The sequence below is a fragment of the Bos mutus genome, chromosome 16 (genome assembly GCF_027580195.1).
Source record: "Bos mutus isolate GX-2022 chromosome 16, NWIPB_WYAK_1.1, whole genome shotgun sequence".
NCBI classification, from domain to species: domain Eukaryota; kingdom Metazoa; phylum Chordata; class Mammalia; order Artiodactyla; family Bovidae; genus Bos; species Bos mutus.
This window is the reverse complement of record NC_091632.1, coordinates 21424429-21447467: the sequence shown is the minus strand read 5'-3', so window position 1 is coordinate 21447467 and position 23039 is coordinate 21424429. Positions and strand designations below refer to the sequence as shown.

Genomic DNA, 23039 nt, shown 5'->3' with positions numbered 1-23039 from the left:
CTCAGTCATGTCATGTGGGATATAGCTTCCTGATCAGGGATCGAACCAGCCCCCCCGCATTGGCAGCATGCTGTCTTAGCCACTGGACAACTGGAAGTCCCTGGGGACACGTTAAAATCTTCTTCAGAACTGGCAGGTTCCCGAGAACTCATTTGCAGAACCCCTAGGGATGAACAGACACCTCTTTGGGAAGCTTTGGCCTAGGAGGCATGCAGCACGCTTCCTACTTCTTCTAGAGGAAGAAGCAGGCCCAAGAGTTTGTTCAGGCAGTGAGTGATAGAAGGATGACAAGTCAGGGACAGCATCTCCTGTTGGAGGGAGTGAAGTGAAAGTTGCTCAGTCGTGTCCGACTTTGCGACCCCATGGACTATACAGTCCATGGAATTCTCCAGTCCGGAATACTAGAGTGGGGAGCCTTTCCCTTCTCCAGGGGATCTTCCCAATCCAGGGATCAAACCCAGGTCTCCCGCATTGAAGGCTGATTCTTTACCAGCTGACCACAAGGGAAGCCCAAGAATACTGGAGTGGTTAGCCTATCCCTTCTCCAGGGGATCTTCCCAACCCAGGAGTTGCAACCGGGGTCTCCTGCATTGTAGGCGGTTTCTTTACCAACTGAGCTATCAGGGAAACGCCCTGGAGCTGGAGGGAAGGGGCCCCAAAGACCATTCTGCTTTCGTGTCTTGTCTTTGTTTGGGGTGGGACAGCCAGTTTTCCCGGCTGGTTCTCCCAGGAAGACAGGTGCTTGCCCTTCTCGGGATCAACAGTTAAGGGGCATAATACTACATTATATGACATTAACTTTAGAATGCTTCAATCTTACTTCCCAATGAGGCTGAAAGCAACTTGTGAGCAAGATCCAGACGTTACTCTTCCAGTGTGTCCTGTGTGATCCCGGGGAACATGTACATGCTTTAAAAAGACTCAGTTAATCTGCCCCATCACCAGATGGATTTCACCTGTGTGTTGATGGATTTCTCTAACACATCATCATACTTACGATCAAGTGACTGTTACCTAAACAGTGCTGTTACTGAATGACTAACAAAGGGTTGTTGTTGTTTAGTCACTAAATTGTGTCTGACTTTCTTGTGACCCCATGGACTGAAGCCCACCAGGCTCCTCTGTCCATGGAATTTTCCAGGCAAGAATATGGGAGTAGGTTGCCATTTCCTTCTTCAGGGCGTCTTGCTGACCCACGGATTGAACCTGTGTCTCCTGCACTGGCAGGCCGCTTCTCTATCACTGAGCCAGCAGGGAAGACCCAGCGAAGGGTCCGTGTGCCATTTTCCCCCCCTTAAAAGTGGCAAAGACAAAACACACAAAAATAGTTAAAAACAAACAATAAAACCACCAGGATTGAAGAAGGGCACAGGTGCTCAGAGTGCCCCTTAGCATTTATCTTTTTCCCACAGTTCATGCTTCCTCTCACTCTTTTGATGATGGTGCTTTGTCATGGTCAGCATCACTTGGGCTGATGTTTAGCTGAGACACATCAGTCGAGCCACTTGTTTTCAGCTGGCATGCATTCTGACTCCATACCTATGCTGTTCCATCTGTTACATAGTTTATCTCTCCTGAGAAAAGCTGTTGGCAAATTTTGAGTACAATCATTCTTATGACTATAAAATATAGAACTCTGGAATTTCCTTCAACGCTATAGTCATGAAAGAGATGTTAAGAAGGATTCTATGAAAAAGTATTGCCATTTGGGCTTCCCTTGTAGCTCAGTCAGTTAAGAATCTGCCTGCAAGGCAGAAGAACTAGGTTTGATTCCTAGATTGGGAAGATCCCCTGGAGAAGGAAATGGCAACCCACTCCAGTATTCTTGCCTGGAGAATCCCCTGGACAGAGGAGCCTGGCAGGTTCCAAGTCCATGGGATCACAAGAGTCGGACACGACTTAGTAACTAAGCCACCACTGTTGCAATGTCACTTGCTTTCATTTAAAGTTTGTATGTGGTTGTTATACCTACTTGACCACCTGTATTATCTATAGTTTAGTGTCTCTTACTCCTAGCCCTCTGAACTGCTTGTAAATTTCTAAAGCCTTGACATAGGAATCTAGTCAGGTGTAGTGGTAAAAGAGAGAATGCCTTGAGTAGATAAGGATAGTAGATGATAGGTGTAAGAAAGAGCTTGGGAGCTGGAAGTGTTCATCAGGCTTCCAGACAGCCATGGAATCACTCCAGAGTGAGTGATTATAATAATCACTTCATTATTAACATTTATTAATTACTCTCTCCTCTTCTCTACCATCAGAGAAAGCAATGGCACCCCACTCCAGTACTCTTGCCTGGAAAATCCCATGGACAGAGGAGCCTGGTAGGCTGCAGTCCATGGGGTCGCAAAGAGTTGGATACGACTGAGTGACTTCACTTTCACTTTTCACTTTCATGCATTGGAGAAGGAAATGGCAACCCACTCCAGTGTTCTTGCCTGGAGAATCCCAGGGATTGGGGAGCCTGGTGGGCTGCTGTCCACTGGGTCGAACAGAGTCGGACAAGACTGAAGTGACTTAGCAGCAGCAGTTTCTCTACTATATTTGAATAAAGTAGTCATATAAACCTTCTATGCAAAATTAGTTCTTGTCAAAGAGTATAATAACCTGGTAGTAAAGAAGGAAATCCTTCCTCTTCATTAACTATGCCTTCATAAGTATTAAATTAAGACAAAAATAAATTATTCAACACTGACGATTTATTTTTTCAAGATTATCATTTTTACAAAACAGAACAAAAAGCAGGTATCAAAAACAGCAAAGAGTTTACAGAATTTCTACACCAGTTTTCACACAAGTCAGTGATTACAAAACTGGTGTCGGATGTAAATACTAGATACGTTGATTTCCCGCTTGGTCATAAGCATTCAGGTGGTTTGTTTTAGAGCTACTGAACAATAATAATTTTTCATAAGCACCGGTCATTTTTTGAGAACACATTTGGTTTGTCCAACAAAGTAAACACTTTTTGATGTGTGGTATTTTCTTTTTTAAAAAAAACACTGACCTAAAATACAGAATGTGTATGTATTTGGATCCGAACCAAATCCTTTGAGGTCCCAATTACCCTGAAGAACACTGAAGAAGACATTTATAGGACATATTAAATACTAGTTATACATCTCATGATGTTGAAGGCAGCTACCATCAGTCTGAAGAAAATGCCTCTTCATTCAGAGGCTGCCCCGAGTTTGCACTACATCATAGTTGCCACATCTTTTCTGATTTGGAGTAGTTTCCCCAAATAGGGTCATACTATTGGAAAACAAAGTTTATGCTCGTGCCAAACAGGCTCCGGCCTTTTATAGATACGTTTGTGTAGAGCAAAATCTGTTGCTCTGTACCCTGGGTGACCACACAGAAATTAAGGGCCACAATTACTGGATGCGGAGAGGAGGAAGCAGACTTAAACTCATATCATCTGGAGGGAAGCAGAAACAGAGCTGGACTTGGTCATGGTGTTCAGCCACCACTTGTTCCAGAAATGCATTTCGTTTAAATAAGGTAAGTTTGGTCCAGTTTTGCAATGTTAACAGCTGACAGTCTCTCAAATTTTTTTCTTTTAAATATATATAGATCATTTCCTGGCTAGCAATGAGTTAAGAAACTGGCCTCCAATTCTGATCAAATTTCTCACTATTAGTCAAAGCCAAAAAACCCCTCCCCAAAAAACAAACAACAAACAAAGGAAAACCCAGCCAATAGGGGAACAATTGCACAATTGAAGCTGAGTGTAAATTATGCTATGTACAGACTGGTATCCACATCACTGAAATCATTCTGAGATCATGACACACTCTCGTTGAAATATTTCTTTTATCTTATCCCAATTTTCATTTAGGGAAAACTGATATGTATGTAATTTTCTTCTGTATAGATATGAAAGGAAGCAAGAAGGCAAAGCTGAGAGGAACAGATGCTACCCGTGGGGCAGCGGTGGCATTTGGTTGTTTTGGTCTTGGTACCAGCAACTCCCATCCCATGGGAGAAATCCAGTTCCCACCGGACTACACGGTTTTCCTTGCAGTCAAGACTCGAACGATGGACCCCACTCCTCCAGCAGCAAGCGCCTAAACACAAACCAAAATGTCAGTATTGACAGAATCGTAAAGGCTCAGTTCTCACACCAAGTAAAATACTCTTCTTCAAGGAAGAGCGTGTGCAGGAACTAATTTTGGATTCGCTAATTTTTTTAACAACTTTTCTCAAGCACCTATTATGGGCCAGGCACTGGGGACACAGTAACAGCAACAACCAAAAATCCTCCCGAGTGCCTGCTCTCAGGCACTCACATTCTACTGAGATGCTAGCTGATACTCTCGTGTGTTGTTCTCAAATAACAGTATGGTCTTCAAGATCTGCAGCATGATGTTCTTGCCGAAAACAGGTTAGGGCTGGGGTTAGGGTATAAATTTAAATATAACCATGAATTTAAATTTAGGACATTTCATTCTGCTCTTATTCTCAGCAGTGCCAGGAAGAAATTCAAACTGGGTTCGACCATACTAAGCTCCAGTTTAAAGCACTCAGAGTTTGTCAGATTTTTCTTTTCTCAAGCTAAGAAAATACTACTTAATAGCTAAGAACTTAGGAGCTTTGACATTACCTGGAAAAATTGGAAGTTGTGATTAAGTATTAGGAATCTGAAGCTCTGGTTTACTTGTGCTCAAAAACACTTACTAAAACACCTGTGTGTATTGGGTACTGCGCTAGAGGCTGGGGGTACCAATGTGAACAAACACATCAAGACAGGGAAGAGACAGACATATCCACAGGCTATTTAGAGCTATGCTCTGGGTGCTAGAAAAGCACAGAGGAGGGGCGTATACACACCCTGAGGGTGCAGAGGAAAGTGGAATGGTGAGCTTACGGCTTCCTCGAGAAAATGACACATCAGATGGATGAGGAGGTGACAGACTGACGTAAAAGGTAAGGAGGCTCGGGGGCAGAGTGAAAAGCATAAGCAAAGCTATAGAGTGGAATATTATGGTATGTCCAGCTCCCATAACACATTTCTATGCTTACTGCTACAGCATATGGGGAAGAACAACATGGAAGAGGAGGCTGGACCTGCGAATTTGGACTCAGTTCTGCAGGGGACTTACAAGGGTAGATTTGGACACTAGAGAGATCATTCTGCCAACTGGGTGGAGAACAGATTTGAGGGAGGAAAAACTGATAGCCCACAGACCATTTTAGGAAACCCTGGCAACAAACTGTGAGAGAGGCTGAGAACAGCTGCATTAGAGATGGTTGAGTGGATGATCTAAGAAGTATTTAGGAGATAAGGCTGGCAAAAACTGGTGACTATTAGGAAGAAAAGAAGACTTAACACATGCCTCAGTTCCCCATGTAAAAAAGGGAAGTAATTAGCATTCCTCCCTAGTATTTTCATGAGGATTAATTGAGTTAACATTCATAAAGTGCTTGGAATACAAGAAGTACTCAGTCAATGTTTGGTATGATCCCGAAACTATACTGAAACTAGGCTGATAGGTTTCAAAGCTGGCTCTTTCATCTGTAAACTGAGGACAATAAAGATATTTATATATCTCATAGGGTTGCTGTAAGGATCACGTGAAACAGAAACTAGAAGTGTAGTGTCTGTGCAAAGCAATTATACTTCAATTAAAAAAGAATACAGTGGCTGATGAACAGGAAGTATTCCATGAACAGGATGACTGTATGAATTATTCTCCAAATTGATACACCATAGAGTGACAGGGAACTATTCATAATTATGTTGGAAACAGGCATAAACTGGGGCTGTCTTGGGAAAAGTGAGTTATAATAATCCTAACCACAAAGGTTAGGATTTTTATTTGACAGTGTATGAAGAATGAAGTGACTTGATCCAGGTTAAACAGCAAGTTTTGTTACCTGTTCACACATTATAAGTGTTTTCACTCAGATATCCAGACAATAGATTCTAAAAAACAGAGTTTTTGGTAACTGTAAGATGTTAAGAGAATATACACCTTATCTGTGCTTGGTTTTATTCAAATATTATCAATATAATGTAAGAGCTGGGTATTAAAAATTACCTTACCAATTTTTCATCTAAAGCTAAAAATCCTCCATAGCCATTTTATTTGGGAGAGGAGGGGCTGGGGGATGGATAGTGTACCAGCATCTGCTTATACTGCAAAGCAAAATGCATGAAAACAGAAAAAAAAAATTAAGAATTCTTGATCCTACTCCTGATTTCATTTTTTAAAACTGTGATAAAATATGTAACATAAAATTTGCCACATTAGCCATCTTTAAATATAAAATTCAGTGGCATTAATTACATTCAAATACTGTATAGCCATCACCACTATTTACAATACTTTCCCATCTCTCCAAACAGAAACTCTGTACCCATTAAGCAATAACTCTCCAGTCTCCCTTCTCCCCAGGCACTGGTAATTTCTAATCCATTTTCTGTCTCTATGAATCTGCCTATTCTAGATATTTCATGTAAGTGGAATCACAGTATTTTGTGTCTTTTTGTATCTGGTTTATTTCACTTTGCATAATGTTTTCAAGGTTCATTCATGCTGTACCATGTATATAAACATTTTCTGGTCAAGTAATATTCCCTGTATGTCTGTGTCAGATGCTGTTCATCTGTTTGGGCATCCCTGATGGCTCAGTGGTAAAGAATCCACTTGCAATGCAGGAGATGTGGGCTAATACCCTGGAGGAGAAAATGGCAACGCACTCCAGTATTCTTGCCTGAAAAATCTGATGGAGAGGAGCCTGGTGGGCTATAGTCCATGGGGTTGCAAAGTCGGACACGAATGAGCAGGGTGACTGAGCATGCATGCGTGCACGTTCGTCTGTTCATGGGTGCTTGGCCTGAAAAATCTGATGGAGAGGAGCCTGGTGGGCTACAGTCCATGGGGTTGCAAAGTCGGACACGAATGAGCAGAGTGACTGAGCACGCATGCGTGCACGTTCGTCTGTTCATGGGTGCTTGGGTTTTCTACCTTTTGGCAGTTGTTAAAGAATTCAAATCAGCATCTCAAGATCAAGGCTAGTAAGCATAAATCTAAACTTTCATTTTCATGCATTTATTTGTAGTAACAACCAATGTATAACCAAAGAGTCAAAACAGGTATTTAGGCTAGAGGTTGTCAATGTTTTTTCCATCACAAAGGAACCAGTCATACAGACTGCATAATTCATGACTTACCTTTTCATGCCACTGCAATAACACAGCACTGCTATTGTCAGAGGGGCTCTCAAAGCCTTTATAAATATACTTCATTAGGAGATCCACACCATTCTTGTCCAGGGATTGAACTGCCTTTTCAATATCGTTAGCTTTAAAAGAGATGAGCACCTTCAAGACAATGCTGCCTGCGCGATCCTGAGGGTAAATAAATAAGATCATTCAGACTCATTTTTGTGTTGGGGAGTTTCAGTTTTTAGAAAGGCTGCACTGCGAATGTGACATTTGGGCAGAGATCTGAAGAAAGGAAGAGGAAACCTTGGGTGTATCTGAGGCAAATATTTCAGAAGAGAAAAGAGTAACTGCTGTTAGTGTGTGTTCAGTGTGCTCAAGGAACAGCAAGAAGATGAAGGGGGCTGGAGCGGAGTGCAGGGCAGGAAGTCAGAGAGGCAGTCGGAAGACACAACACGTAAACCCTGCAGGCCCTTATGAGAACTCTGGCCTCCACTCACAGAAATGAGATGTTGGGAGGTTCTAAGAAGAGTGATGCAATTGGACTTACATTTTAACAGGACCAGTTGGCTGTCATACTGAAAATAAGCCCGGGGCAGCAGAAGTGGGGAGGGTGGGGAGAGCAGGAGACAGAAGAGTGGAGACCAGTTTGGAAGTTACTGCACCAAGACAGGCTGGTTTTGGCTAGCATGGTAGCAGCGGAGGTGGTCAGAAGTAGACAGATTCTTGATGTATTTGAAGGTACAGCTGAAAGGGTTTGCTTACAGATAGATGTAACAAATTACCAACTTATTAAATCAATACATTTCACTTAATAAAAAAAAAAAAAAGACTCCAAAAAAGGAAACTGAATTATAGTTCTACCCTGAAGCATCCTTCAGAAATGTCATTAATAAATAAAAATTTAAGTTTCTAAAACTTATTTTCATTTCATATCTATAGTCAAGTGACTATAAACATTAGAGTGGTCTTCATTTATAATGATCTTTTTCTTTGATGAAAGACTGCTCCAACAGCAGTTACTTTTCACCCAGCAAGCCAAGTACAGGGAACACTTAATTTCCCCTTTCAACAATGTTTCTCTTTCTATTCAACACAAGTGATACCTTCCGCATTCCTGTCCCGCCATGATCTTACAGTATGCTTCTACCACCTGCTGCTGTCTTCAATTTAAAGACTATGCAATTATCCTGTTTAGAAAAATATCCTTGTATGGAGAGCTATAACCTCCCACCCACACGCTCTGATTAAAAAGAAAACACCCACAAAAAAGCAGAAGGTGGTAAAACTGAAATTTCAATGACATTACTCACTTTTAAAAACCAAAGAAATATTTCCTCTTATAAAAGATTATGTTGCCTAGATAATAGTTATGCATTTACCTAAGTTATTATTTACTAGTGTTTAACTAAGGAGATACTTGGGGCTCGTAGGATGCGTGAATGGCTATGGACAGTGGGGGTCAATGCTCTGGGTGTGGGATTATGGACGAATACATTTTTATTCCCCCTTATTTCTGACTTTTCTACAATAGTTAACAGAATTAAACATCAGAATTTAATCTGGGCTTTAAACAATTAAGTAAATAGGTTCTTAAGAATTACTGAAAGACGGTTAAGAGGCAATGTAATTTTACAACTTTTCTGAAAGGTAGTATGGCAATACCATATGTAGCCTTAAAAAATGTGCAGTCTAAAATCTAGCCATTCACTTCCAGAAATTTATTCAAAGGAAACAATTCAGACTTTACCAAGAATTGTTCATTTCAGTACTATTTATAACAGGAAAAAAAGTCAATAAATATATGATGAAAGGTTATCTATAACTAAACTGCAGGATTATCAATATACAGATGTTAAAAATTATAAATAAACTTATTACCAAGTAAAGCTGTTCATGTATGCTGCTATACAGATGAAAAGCAGTTTATAAAATTCCATTTTAATTAAAAGAAAAACTCATAGAAAAACTCTATAAGCATATAGCAACAACAAAAAGTAATAATTATCAATGGGTGTGGGATTACAATTACTTTTTTATTCCCCCACATTTCTGAGTTTTCAATAATATTTAACAGAATTAAATATTAGGATTTAATTTTATGAGAATGGTAGAATTTTAAAAAATCTTTCAAAAGCAAGTAGCATGTGTTTATTTTGTGAAAGTTTCACTTGTTCTTCAAGTCTTTGCTCAAATTCAACCTGAGTGGCCTCCTCTGCAAACACACAGATCTCTCGGTCATTAGAACTCAAGTCTACCTACCATGCAGTGTTATCACAACTCAATGTTGGAGCACTAATTTTTTATATAGGTTTTCCACTTATCAAACTACATTCTAAGCTCTTCTACGTCAAAGATGGCAAACAGTTAAGACATTTGCTGCTTGTGTGACACTTTGGAGGGTTCTGGTAAGAAGACTGAGATACCAGCAGAGATCGCGTGTCGTCTGTGACTCACCTTCACTGCCTGGCTCTTGGTATTGATGGGGGGGTTTTTCAGAGCTGCCTGTAGGGCAGCTGTCATGTTTCCTGTGATGGAGGTTAAGGGGATAGCAGCAAAGGGGAGCCCTCAGGAAAGCATTGTAACTCCCAGGAACCACTGGTTCTTAAGATTTGATGTTATGCATAGAAAGAAAAATTACTATGGTTGCTGCGTTCAATACTGGAAAATTCAACATGTTTGTTTCAAGGATGTCAATCAAAGATAAAATACTGAAAACGAAAGAGAGCATTAAATTTTTAAAAAATAAGGCAAAAACTGTTTCACCCTTGGCTCTAATTATTAACTGAGCACCTTAATAACCTTTCATTTTCCAGTAAAAGACATGTGCAAACATTATCCAGAGTGATATTTTAAAATATATATCAGAATTATTTAGGCCCCCAAATCAAACAGCCTGTCCGCCTATTCTTTGATTAGAATTATATTCTATATTAACTGAAATGCTGGTAGAAAAGTGCTGGCAGACTACTCTAGCAATCTGAATGATATACATTAGCAATCTCTCAATATTGATGATAAGAGGCATTACAGAAGATAAAATAATGACCTGTAGGTGGCAGCTTAATTTTTCTGTTTTTTAATATTTTTTCTCATATTTCATAAAGGTCATTCAAACTGCTTTAGGCCACATCTATTAAATTTAGTCTTGCTTTGAAAGCACCAGTGAGTTAGCAAGAATGAGGAACAGAAGGCCAATCACACTGTCAGAACGTACAGTCATTGCCCTAAAAGGAAAACCTCACAGAGTTCACTTGTTCCTCCATCTCTAGTGCCTGATCAGGGCTTGTCTCTTCTTGTTGAAACAAGAAGAGACAGCATCTTTATATTTCATGATGAATTGATTAAAGAGCAGATCCACTATACACATACAGCAGTACCATTGAGGAGTCATCACAGGTCACCTAAAAAAAGTTAGTCTCACAAAACATTATTTATGCATCACGAAGAATGTTTTTACACAGAATAATCTTCACCACTTATGTTCTAAAGAAAAAGGTCTGACTAAAAAAACTATGGTTGGTGGCGGGCTGTTATTTTCAAGGCTTAATGGACTTCTAGAGGAGCATGCCCTTTGCAGATTGGCTCACTTATGAGACCGCTCCCCTCCACCCCAAACACTTAAGTATTTTAAATAATGCAAAACAGCAACAGCTGATTGTGAGAGTCACGGAAATCAAAGAAACATCTGTATGTTGATAAATGTTTAATGCTGTATTTTAGGTGCCTGTAAGACCAGCTGTGGCTGCTACCAAATATTTTCACTCATGTATTTTCCCATTTAATTTAATAGGCCACTGATGAGGAAAGTCTAAAGAGCCTTCCTAATCTTATGAATACACCCAAGAAGAATTAGAAATGAGTGAATTCAGTAATTGAGAATCTCTAAAACGACAGCCTTGGTTATTGCAACATTCACATTTTTCCGAAAAAAGATCTGATGCAAATACTCCCTCAAAGTTATGAATATTCAAATATGCAAAACCCAAACCAGGAACTGACAGCCTCATTTTAACTTAACGGAAACGATTCCAGCATTACAAAATGATTCGGTTTTGTACAAATGATTCACCTTTTCCTATGTTATTCTTTGGGGTTTATTTAAAATATTTCCAGGGATTCTCTACATGCATTTTCCGTCTAGCAGGTAAAACGCTTCCAGCTTCTTTCTGGGCAGTTTTGTACTCATTCCCTTTCCCCTGGTTAACCAACTCTGTGCAACCTGTATTTTGTCAAATCCCTTCCTCTTTAAAAAAAAAAAAAAAAAAAAGCCCACAGGCTTAAAAAGACAGAAGGGCCTCAATTCTGCAAGCCGCCCCATGTCTCCCGGCGTGAAATAACGCTGCCACAACAAAACCACCACCACAATAAAAACAAAATCACTGAAGAAAACTGCCCGCTCCTCCCGATCGGACGTGGGTGCTAATGAAAACCCGGTAAATACGATCTGAGAGGACCACTTAAGCGCCCTGCAGCTCCCCGACTGATCGGCACCAGAGCTGCGAGGGCGCGGCTGTCCCCGCCGGTCCCCGGGAGGCGAGAACTCCCGGCGCAACCTGAGGAATCGGGGGCGTGGACGGCGCGCGGAAGGCAAGTTTCCGAGGGCGGGACCTGGGGGTCTCGGGAGAAATGGAAGAGCCCTCCTGCCCACTCACGACAGGGAGCCCACGGATGCGGGGGTCCCCGCCCTCACGCCCTGCCCGCAGCGGGGTCCCGGAAGAGGGGCCGGGTCGGGTGGGGCTCGAAGGCCGGCGAACTGAAGGATATTGCCGCAGGCAGGAGTCCACCTCGCCCTCATCGGGCCCGGCCTGCCCGTCGCCCCCGTCTTCCTCGTCCACGAACTTGTTCTCGTCGTACTCATCCACGTCCACCTTCCGGAACCGGGCCGACGACACCGTGTTCTTCGACATCCCCGCTCCGGACCGGCGGCCGAGGCCTCCTCTAGACGCTGCCTCGACCTTAGCAAGCCCAGCCCCAGCTGGAAGCCGCAGACTGGCGCCTCCACTTCCCTCTTCCGCTCAGAGGCGTAGCCGGCAGCCGCGTCTCGGGTGGTTCTGGGCCTGCGCGCTGGCCGCGCTCCTTCCTCCTCAGGCTCGCGCCTTCCTCGACCCTCCTACGCCGCCCCCACGCGCCCCACAGCGGGGCGCGCCGGGGCGGTAGCGCGCTGGACGCAGCGCGCATGTGCGGACTCTCTGCGGGAAAGGGGCGGGGCGGGGCGACAGAGGCGTGGGCAGGAGGGGGCGGGGCAGGAGGGAGGGCCGAAAGCGGAGCCGCCGGCAGAGGTAAGAGGCGATTGGTCCTCCGGGTGCGTCACGTGATCCCTAGGGGGTTTCCATAGAAACGCTTCTCTGCGGTCCAGTCTTGGGAGGGGGGGGGTCTTAGGTTGGCGGCGATGGGCGCTGGGGGCAGGTGGCCTTGGCTTTGCTGCCGCCGCCGCCGTCAACAGCCTGTCATCGGGGTCCCGCTTAAGGTCCGGCTGGCACGGACTTACCCGTGAACTGGGATGGATTGGTTGCCGGACCAAGTCTCCTGCAGTTGGCAGGAGTATGGGGCGGAGTGATGCACGCCCAGTCGCTCAGCCTCGTTCGAATTGTCAGAGACCTCGCTTCGGACAGTGTACTCCCCGTGGCTTCGTTCCCGAGCCGGGAGGCCCCTTTCTCGGGTGTGGAACTACGCTGCGCGGCCAGCTTGAGGTCCCCAAGGACGGAGTCGAAAGGTCACATCTTATGTGTCAGTGCTGTGTAATGGCAAGCGACTGCACCTGCAGAACTCGAACCTAGGTATCATAAATTGGGGAGAAGCGAGAGGTTTGGGTCCGGTGGCAGGACTGGGATGAACCTGTGGAATTTGGGGTAGGGTCAGCCATTGACATCTTAAAATAAGTGGTTATTTGGAGTAAGAATGCTAGAAAAGGGTAGGGGCGAGTTACACTCTGGCTCTGAGGCGAAACAAAATGTGTAAGGATTAGTTGAAACCAGATCTTTAAGATTTATTTTTATGGCTTAAGATTTATATGATCCTCCTAGGCCAGATTTTTATTGTATTTGACACCCCCGTTTCTGCGAGCAAAGCTCTCACTGGGCAGGTAAGACCACTAAAGCACTAAATTTGAGGAAATGGTACTTGGGTGGTGTGTCTAACACTGAAGTACAAATATTTGCATAATAAAATTAATTTGGATATTTATCAGGTTTAGTTTAATTCCACCTCTACCGGAAGGCTGGCTGCTGCCCTGTTAAATACCTCAATCCTTGGTTTCCTGTGCTGTAATTGAAAATAGCACTAGGCTTAGAATCAGAAAACCTTGGCTTGAGTCTTGATTCTTCCTTTCACTCATAACCTATTGATTGAGGCAGGCCACTTAAAATTCTGAATGTCAAGTTCCTCATTGCTAAAGTGGGGCTAATAATGTGTACTTAACAATATTGTTCGGAGGGTTAAACACAAGAAAGTGTTTGAAACTTTAAAATTCTGCATCAATGCAAATTGCATGTTATCTGTACCATTGATTTTGGCACTAGTCTTATGAATTGCTTAATGATATATTGTGTTATATCTTGCCCCTGGAGGAGATAGAAAAATTCCGGAGGGCAGAGACTGTCTTATTTCTTTTCTTTTTTTTTTAATTGAAGTACAGTTGATTTACAGTGTTGTGTTAGTTTCTGGTGTAGCAAAGTGATTCAGTTATACATACATATTGTATCTTCCTTTACATCTGACATAAAACTAAGCATGCAGAAGGTACTCAATATATTCAGATACTCAATTATTCATTTCTGAATGAATAAACGTGAAAGGCAGTACAGTTTGAGGGTCACACAGAATAATGATTTATAAAGAAGAGGAAGAGAGATCTCAAAGTCAAACCTTTGTTGGACATATATACATATGTGTATATATAGCTGTATCTATATCAATTTGTATCTATATAGATATGTATGCAGAGATAGATAGACAGTTAGATGGTAGGTAGATACTTCCAGAATGGAATGCACCCCTTTTTCTTGGGAGGAAGAAGCAACACGGCATTTTCTTTTCCCAGTTAAATTACCCTCAAAGATTATCATTAAGTGATAGAAGTGACATTTATTTAAATCACCACTCAATTTATGAGCCAATACACTGCTAAAAACTCCTTCAAGGGCTGTCTTAAGACAGCCAAGGAAAATTTTCTACCTGTTGGCAATATTTATTTTAAAAAGTCTTATACCAAAGTATCAGATTATTACTATGGTGAATGGCATTACATAACCTAGAATAAAGATTTTTTAAATGTTTTTTCTGAGTTTCAATCTTTGGTGACTTTAGTAAGAACTGAATAATATACTTGTTTAAATGTTAAGGATGGTTGTACTTTTTGTAAATCACGATTTTCTTTGAAGAGAAAATTGAACATTAGAAGCACATTTGAGAGCAAATGGAAACAAGAATTCAAGAACTAATACATCCCTTCTCTTCCATTTCTATTCTAAAGAAGTAGGGCTTATTTAAGAAATTTCTTTATTCTCTTTTTTTAGAACTGGGAAAGAACACCAGAGTGGAAATCAACTTAAGGGAATAGTGAGGGGAATTTTAAAACTCAAGTTGTTCAAGGGTATAATTGTTTTGAATTTTGCTCTTTGTGTTAAATGTGTTAAATATAATTAATTAGTTCTCAGTCACATAATGCATATTACATTTCAGATATAACCGGGTTAAAAATGTCCTTTTCCAGTGCGTATTTTTTGTCTCACAATGATAAATACCTAGTCTACTGTGGGTGCTCAACAGCTTTCTATCCAGTGAATTAATCTGACAAGTTAATTTTGGAATCATATTTAGAGGTTGAGATTTTTAATTCTCTTCCCACCTTCATTAGCTAATAGTTAACTCTATATAAAGCTTTAGAGAAATTTCTTTGTGTGTATATGAGTGTATGTAAAGAAACCAATCCTTCATAATCTTTTAATTGGAAAATACATTCTTCTATTTTCTTGCAAATCCCAAATTTTTATTGTTGATTGTGGCACTTAATTCATTTTAAGCAATATTATTTTTCCTACTTTAACTTTTCAAGTGAGTGCTTATTCCTGAAATAAAGGATCCATATGGTTGTAAGACATTTTATTTATTGTGCACATAGTCTGGTTTGGTTCAGTGCTAAAGTAATACTGAATCTGAATTTCCCCAAGATTAATGCTGCAATGGTAGTATATACCTCTTTCTGATTTTCTGTGACAAAGGATCTTTTTAGTTAGAAAGGATTTTGATAAAACTATCCAGTAACAGATCTCTCTTTTCAGAAATTTTAAACCAAGTACTTTGCCTACTATGTGCTTCTTCCCCCCAGAAATGTCAATATTATTAATTTACAAACTAAAACATTGAATCCTGTACACTATTTTTTTAATTTGAAGTGGAAGGGAATTCAAAGTTAATCAAGTATGTTGAAAGTATTATAAATAGAAACTAAATAATTTTCAGTTCTGGTAATGATAGTTTAATACCACTGTTCTCTAGCAGCGTAATTATTACAATGTAAAAAGATTTTTAGCATGTTATCCTTAGATTATGTTATGTTTTAACACTTGTGCTTAATATATATCCAAATGAGCTTGTTCAGTGTTGAAATACCAACCTTCAAATCTTTAGGTTTTTGTGATTAATTTTAGCTTTACATAACCTTATGATTACACACTGAGGTAGAGTAGATAGGGTGAACTATTTTATGATAGGATTTTTATTCTTCAAAGATTAAAAACATTTTAAAATCTGTACTCTTGTCTCAGGCAAAAAGTTTAGTGCTAAATCAAAGATTAAACCTTGTTTGTTAAACATCCTTGTGAATGGGCCTTTTTCTGTTAACATTTTTTTTTTTTTACCTCTTTATGATAAAATAAAGGAAAGCTATCAGTTTTTTGCCTGGGGAATCTCATGGACAGAGGAGCCTGGCAGGCTATAGTCCATGGAGTTGCAAAGAGTCAAACACAACTGAAGTGACTGAGCATGCACATGGGTTTAAAAATTTACTTATTCTATATTCCTTCCCATTACTGAGGTCTCTTATTAATGCTATTGTTTTAAGTCCACATTTACTGTCACAATATAAATCATAGTATTTGAAGCAATCATAATTTACCTATTTTCCAATATTTATATTACTTTTATTTTTCTTATCTTATTATACTAGCTAGACTCTCAAAATCAGAGTTGAAAAACTGAATAGTAGGCTTCTTTGTTTCTATTTTCAATGGAAATGTCTTTGGCATTTCACCAGTTTTTATTTCCCATTTCTTTATGATTTTTAGGAATCACAGCTGAAATTATCAAATGCTTTTTTGAGGGATCTAATGGTAAAATCTTATAGGTTTTGTTCTTTTAATTTATGAATATGATTAATTGTATTTATATTTTTTTCTGTGTTAAATCATTCCTATTAGGTTGGTGCAAAAGTAATTGCAGTTTTTGCATTGTTGAAATTTGCCATTTGATATTAGAATACATTCTAAATAAATGTGATTATGTTATACATCATTTTAATGTGTGTTTCTCTCTGTGTTTTTTTGCTAATGACTTATTACTTGCTGTTTATTTTATATTTATTTTAGACTATGGAAATGATGTTAGACAAAAAGCAAATTTGAGCCATTTTCTTATTTAAGTTCAAAGTGGGTTGTAAAGCAGCAGAGACAACGTGCAACATCAACAATGCATTTGGCCCATGAACTGCTATGAACCCACAGGGCAGTGGTGGTTCAAGAAGTTTTGCAAAGGAGATGAGAGGCTTGAAGATGAGCATAGTGGCTGGGCATCAGAAGTTGACAGCAACCAACTGAGAGCATATCGAAGCTGATCCTCTTTCTACTACTTGAGAAGTTGCCAAAGAACTGAACCTTGATCATTCTACAGTCATTTGGCATTAGAAGCAAATTGGAAAGGTGAAAAAGCTTGATAGTGGGTGCCTCATGAGCTGACCGAAAGTCAAAAAAATCGTTTCGAAGTGTTGTCTTTTCTTATTCTACGCAACAACAGCAAATCATTTCTTGATCAGACTGTGACAGGCGACAAAAAGTGGATTTTATATGATAATCAGCAATGACTCAGTGGTTGGACTGAGAAGAAGCTCCAAAGCACTTTCCAGAGCCAAACTTGCAGCCAAAAAATGTAATGGTCACTATTTGGTGGTCTGCTGCTGGTCTGATCCACCAAAGCTTTCTGAATCCTGGCAAAACCATTACATTTGAAAAGTATGCTCAGCAAATTGATGAGTTGCACCGAAAACTGCAGTGCCTGCAGCTGGCACTGGTCAACAGAAAGGGCCCAGTTCTCCTCTTTGACAATGCCTGCACACATGTTGCACAACCAGCGCTTCAAAAGTTGGGCTGCGAAGTTTTGCCTCACCCGCCAGTCACCTGACCTCTTGCCAACAGATTACCACTTCTTCAAGCATCTTGACAACTTTGCAGGGAAAGTGCTTCCCCAACCAGCAGGAGGCAGAAAATGCCTTTCAAGAGTTCATCAAATCCTGAAGCACAGATTTTATGCTACGGGAATAAGCAAACTTATTTCTCATTGGCAAAAATATATTGATTGTAATGGTTCCTATTTTGATTAATAAAGATATGTTTGAGCCTAGTTATAATGATTTAAAATCCATGGTCTGAAACTGCCATTAAATTTGCACCAACCTAATATATTTCAAGAATAAACTATTTCATTACTGTTTTAATTACTTTTTAGATTTGATTTGTTTATATATATATTTTTTAACATGATTTAAGAGTCAACCAGTCCATTCTGAAGGAGATCAGCCCTGGGATTTCTTTGGAAGGAATGATGCTAAAGCTGAAACTCCAGTACTTTGGCCACCTCATGTGAAGAGTTGACTCGTTGGAAAAGACTCTGATGCTGGGAGGGATTGGGGGCAGGAGGAGAAAGGGACGACAGAGGATGAGATGGCTGGATGGCATCACTGACTCGTTGGACGTGAGTCTGGGTGAACTCCGGGAGTTGGTGATGGACAGGGAGGCCTGGCATGCTGCGATTCATGGGGTCGCAAAGAGTCGGACACGACTGAGCGACTGATCTGATCTGATCTGATGTATAAGATTGGTCCACAGTTTTATTTCTTTGTTTTACCTTTATCCACTTTTGGTATTAGGATTAGTCTAGCTTTGTAAGGTGATTTGAGAAGATTTCACCATTTTTTCTGTGCTCTGGAATACTTTGAATAATAGAAAATTACCATACTGTTTTTTTTTCTTTGAAAGTTGTAGAATGTGCTTGCAAAATTATTTGGGCTTGCTCAGTTTTATGTTCTGTGGTTATTGACTTGTTTGGTTTTTATTTTCTTAGTAAATCATGCATTTCATCTAGATTGGCAATTTATTGGCAAGAAGTTCCACAAAATATTTTCATACAATTATTTTAATGTCTTCCATGACCACAGACATACTGCTTTTCTCATTGCTACTATTTACTATTTAAGCAAAATATTAAAATCAATCAGCATAGTTTTCTTTTCCTCCGAAACCTGATTGTCACAAATTCTAGTAACATATCTTTACTGTGTATAGAAAGTTGCTATCTCACACTTGGAGGGCTGATAAAATTTGAAAGATTCTACAATTTCTATCCCTTTCTACTGTCTATTCTTACTGTGTTAATATTTTATGAACAATAACAATGACTTAATGAGTATTTACTGTGTTTTAGACACCTGGTCAATAAGCTCTTTACTTATATTATTTAATCTAGGGCCAGGAGTTAGTGTTCCCATATTATAGATGAAGAAACTTAAGGCTCAGAGAGGTTTTGTAACTCAGCCAGTTATTTTCAGCTGCTGCTGCTGCTGCTAAGTCGCTTCAGTCATGTTCGACTCTGTGCGACCCCAAAGACAGCGGCCTACCAGGTTCCTCTGTCTCTGGGATTCTCCAGGCAAGAATACTGGAGTGGGTTGCCATTTCCTTCTCCATATGCTCAGCTAGCAAGTGGAAGATAGATATGGGAATTAGGTCTACTTTCAGTAAGTCTTAATTCTCAATTCTACTACTTACCTTTGTGCTAAAAATAAGGATATAGTTAAGTATCAAGAGTCTAAATAAACCCACACAGTAGCTTGAAATTAACTACTACAAATTGTGAGCTTTAAAAAACCTGTTATTATAATGAATTTTTTGAAAGATATTTGATTTTCAGATATTCCTGTGAGCCTTCAATAGCTTATCTCAGTATTTTGAGACTAGGCATAGAGACTATTACCTAATATTTTGTCTGTACAAGTACAAAAGATGATCTTTTTTTTTTTTGTATATGGAGAGATCAGTACATGTCAATTAGTAATTCCACTTAATTTTTAAAAAATTGTGGCAAAATACATATAACATACAATTTATCATCTTAACCATTTTCAAGTATACCGTAAAGTAGTATTAAGTGCATTCCTACTGTTATATAACCATCACTACTATCCATCTCCAGACCTCTTTTTATCTTGCAAAACTGAGACTCTTCTAAACAATATTTCTTCATTCCACCCTTTCTCTAGCCCCTGGCAACCATCCTCTTATTTTTAAGGTGGTAAATTTGGTGACTCTAGGTATGCCACATAATTGGAATAATGCAGCGTTTTTCTTTTTGTGACTGGCTTATTTCACTTAGCTTGATGTCCTCAAGATTTCTTTATGTTGTAGTATGTATCAGAATAGCGTTCCTTTTTAAGGCTGAATAATATTACATTATATGTATACACCACACTTCATTCATTCATTCATCTGCTGGTGGACACTTGGGTTACTTCCACTTTTTAAAAAATATTTATGTATTTATTTTTGGTTGCACCAGGTCTTCGTTGCTGCGCTCAGGCTTTCTTTCGTTGCAGCAAGCAGGAGCTACCCTTCATCGCGGTGCATGGGCTTCTCGTGGTGGCTTCTCTTGTTGCAGAGCACAGGCTCTAGGCACACAGGGCTTCAGTAATTGTGGCATATGGGCTTAGTTGTTCCGAGGCACGTGGAATCTTCCTAGACTGGGGATCCAACCTGTATGCCCTGAATTGACAGGTAGATTCTTATCCACTTTACCACCAGGGAAATCCTACTTCCACCTTTTGACTAATGTGACTAATGGTGCTTTGAATACATGTCATGTATTTTTTTTTGAGACCCATTTTTCAATTCTTTTGGGTTTATACCCAGAACTGAAATCATTAGATCGTATACACGCACACACACACATATGTATATATAAAACCAGTTCTACTTAATTCAAAAGGGTAATAAAGCAATGTTCCACAGCCTCAGGCCTTTAATTTGGTACATTCCTGAGAATCAAGGACATCCAATGTAAGGTAATCTCAGGACTTAACATCTGTTAAGAGGTCCTGGAGAACAAGGAATGAGGGTGAGGAGAATACCAAACTCTGGGGTCTAGAACCTACTGAAGTTCTCCACCTTAGCCCACCCAGCCTACCTAGCTCCCAGAGTCTAGAGGATGCTCATTGGTACACTAATTTGAGCAGGAAAGCCATAGGACCGGTACTAAATAGATACTGATTTTTCCAGCCTTTATGGTGCGTCCACATTGTTTTTATTTTGAGAGGCATTAAAGCATAGTGATTAAGAACATGGGTTCTGGAGCTGGATCTTCTAGGTTTGACTCTCAGCTCAACCTTTACTGTTTCAGCAATTACTTAAGCTTTCCTTGTCTGTAGAATAGGTACTATAATAATAACTACCTCATAGGATTATTGGGAAGATTAAATGAGTTAATAATTTAAGTATTTAGAAAAGTGCCTGACAGATAGCTCTCACCAAATGTTAAGTAGTAATAATATTATTTTTAATTAGTATAGGTTACCATGTGGCTTTCCTTAAAACCTTTGGAAATAAGATAAATAACATTCCATTCTGTAAGTTAAGCTTTTTGGACTGTATGCACTATGAATCAAGAAAAGATATCTAATAGCATTTTAAAGAGGTAATATTGCTCCCAGGCTAGCAGGATTAGATTGTAGCCTGATGAAATATTAACATCTATAGAACATCAATACTAGTTGTGATAAGAATATAGAGGTTTATGTTTTCTCTCATAGCCTTGACCCACCTAAAGTCTATCCATGGGGTAGATGTCCTTGTGCATATCCCATCATTTCATTCCAGGTGGCAGATGTCTGTCCCTGGCAAGCAAAGTCTGACAGCACTAAATATTTGAATCACATTATGAATTCCTCTAATCTACCTTCTGATTATAGTTTGGCTTCTCATGTAGCTTATATACATGGAGAGGCTATATAGGCTGCAAAGCTTGGATAGCTGGTTGCATATCCAGTTGTAAATCTCACTGGAAATCAATTAGCTTTCTGCTTTTATATGTAAATCTTGGAAGTTTTGTTAACCTAGGTTTGCCACTAATTTATAAATCCATTTTCTCTATAGTGACTGAGTACATGGTTGAGCCTGCAATGGTGAGACCCAAGCCCTCAACCATGTTAAATTCACGGAGGAAATGCTCCCCTCCCCTTCCTGTGCCGCCCCCACCCCCTCCAACCTGACTCTCATCAGTTTCTTGGGATCTACTCCCCTGCCTTTTTTAGATCACCACACCACTAGTTCCTTTAATTCATTGACTTGAATTTTCCTTATTGGGATTACCATAGATGGGGTGGCAGTTATAATTCTTTGCTATCACCTTTGCCAGTTTGCTGAGGAAAGGTGGAGCATTCTGATCTACTCTCCACAAATAAGAATCCATTGTGTGGTGAGCAGGAAGACTTGATCATCACACTGTAAAAGCTCACTGCATGGAGCTATTGCTGTGATATGTGCCCTCATAGAACAAAAATAGCTCACGGGGAACTTTAGAGCTAGCTCATGTCTCTTGTTTTACAGATGAGGAAATAGAGACTACTTGCCTAGGGTCTTATGTCTTTGTTGTTGTTGTTGTTCAGTCGCTAAATTGTGTCCAACTGTTTGTGACTCGATGGACTATAGCATGCCAGGCTTCCCTGTCCTTCACTATCTCCCTGAGTTTGCTCAAACTCATGTTCATTGAGTCAGTGATGCCATCCAACCATCTCATCCTTGGCCACCCCTTCTCCTCTTGCCCTCAATCTTTCCCAGCAACAGGGTCTTTTCCAATGAATTGATTCTTTGCATCAGGTGGCCAAAGTATTAGAGCTTCAGCTTCAGTACCAGTCCTTCCAATGAATATTCGGTGGCTGATTTCCTTTGGAATTGACTGGTTTGATCTCCTTGCTGTCCAAGAGACTCTCCAGAGTCTCCCTTATGCAGTCTTAACAGTTCCTTGTCTAAAGCTTGACTCTTGGCCTGGACTCATGATCTGTCAGTAACATTCTTCTTTCTACCCCCCAGTCTTATCTAACCAGTACAAAAATTTAACTGTCGAGTGCTCCTTTCTTTTCTATGGCAGCATTTCCCCCTTTGTTACATACTGTGATAGCCAGGCTCACATTTGAAATACAAATCCATTATAGATTTCACTCTATGTTTCTAACTGGATCCTTTGTATCCTGACTGATGCTGTAGTCTTCTTGACCACTTTGGAGACAGATTTCATAGTAATTAATTGAATCTATTTTTTTTTTTTGGAGGATCCCATAAGGCAGGAAGATTCAGAGCTGGGTCCCCAGGTCCTTCAGACTTGCTGATGTTATTAGCTGAGTCACCTACCTGATCTATCTTTTTTATAATGATCAGAGCTCTTGAATTTCTCATATGCTGGGGTCTTTTTTATTTAAACTCTACATCCCAGACTGTAGACATATGTAAACTAATAATAAACTTCAACAGTACCTCTTTAAATAATAATTACTGTATACCCAAAATATAATTATATTCTAATAAGTCTATTAAAAATTTCAAGTTAACAGTACAAA

The 23039-nt window shown here is 40.0% G+C and overlaps 1 protein-coding gene across 1 annotated transcript; it reads right to left on the bottom strand.

The window, feature by feature from the left end:
• Positions 1-2674: 2674 nt before the first annotated feature.
• ARPC5 (actin related protein 2/3 complex subunit 5) lies at positions 2675-12268 on the bottom strand. Its single transcript, XM_005893088.3, has 4 exons — positions 11936-12268; positions 9626-9698; positions 7178-7354; positions 2675-4067 (listed from the first exon to the last, which is right to left on the bottom strand). Exons 1-4 carry the CDS (start codon positions 12076-12078, stop codon positions 4005-4007), a joined length of 456 nt encoding a protein of 151 aa, XP_005893150.1. The 5' UTR covers positions 12079-12268; the 3' UTR covers positions 2675-4004.
• Between the last annotated feature and the right edge of the window lie 10771 nt (positions 12269-23039).

Excerpts from the sequence above, each read along its gene's own strand:
- ARPC5 (XM_005893088.3), bottom strand. The coding sequence starts at position 12,078 with ATGTCGAAGAACACGGTGTCGTCGGCCCGGTTCCGGAAGGTGGACGTG. Across the intron at positions 7,355-9,625 it reads CCAAGAGCCAGGCAGTGAAG|GATCGCGCAGGCAGCATTGT; the intron begins GTGAGTCACAGA and ends ATTTACCCTCAG. Across the intron at positions 4,068-7,177 it reads TATTGCAGTGGCATGAAAAG|GCGCTTGCTGCTGGAGGAGT; the intron begins GTAAGTCATGAA and ends GTTTGTGTTTAG.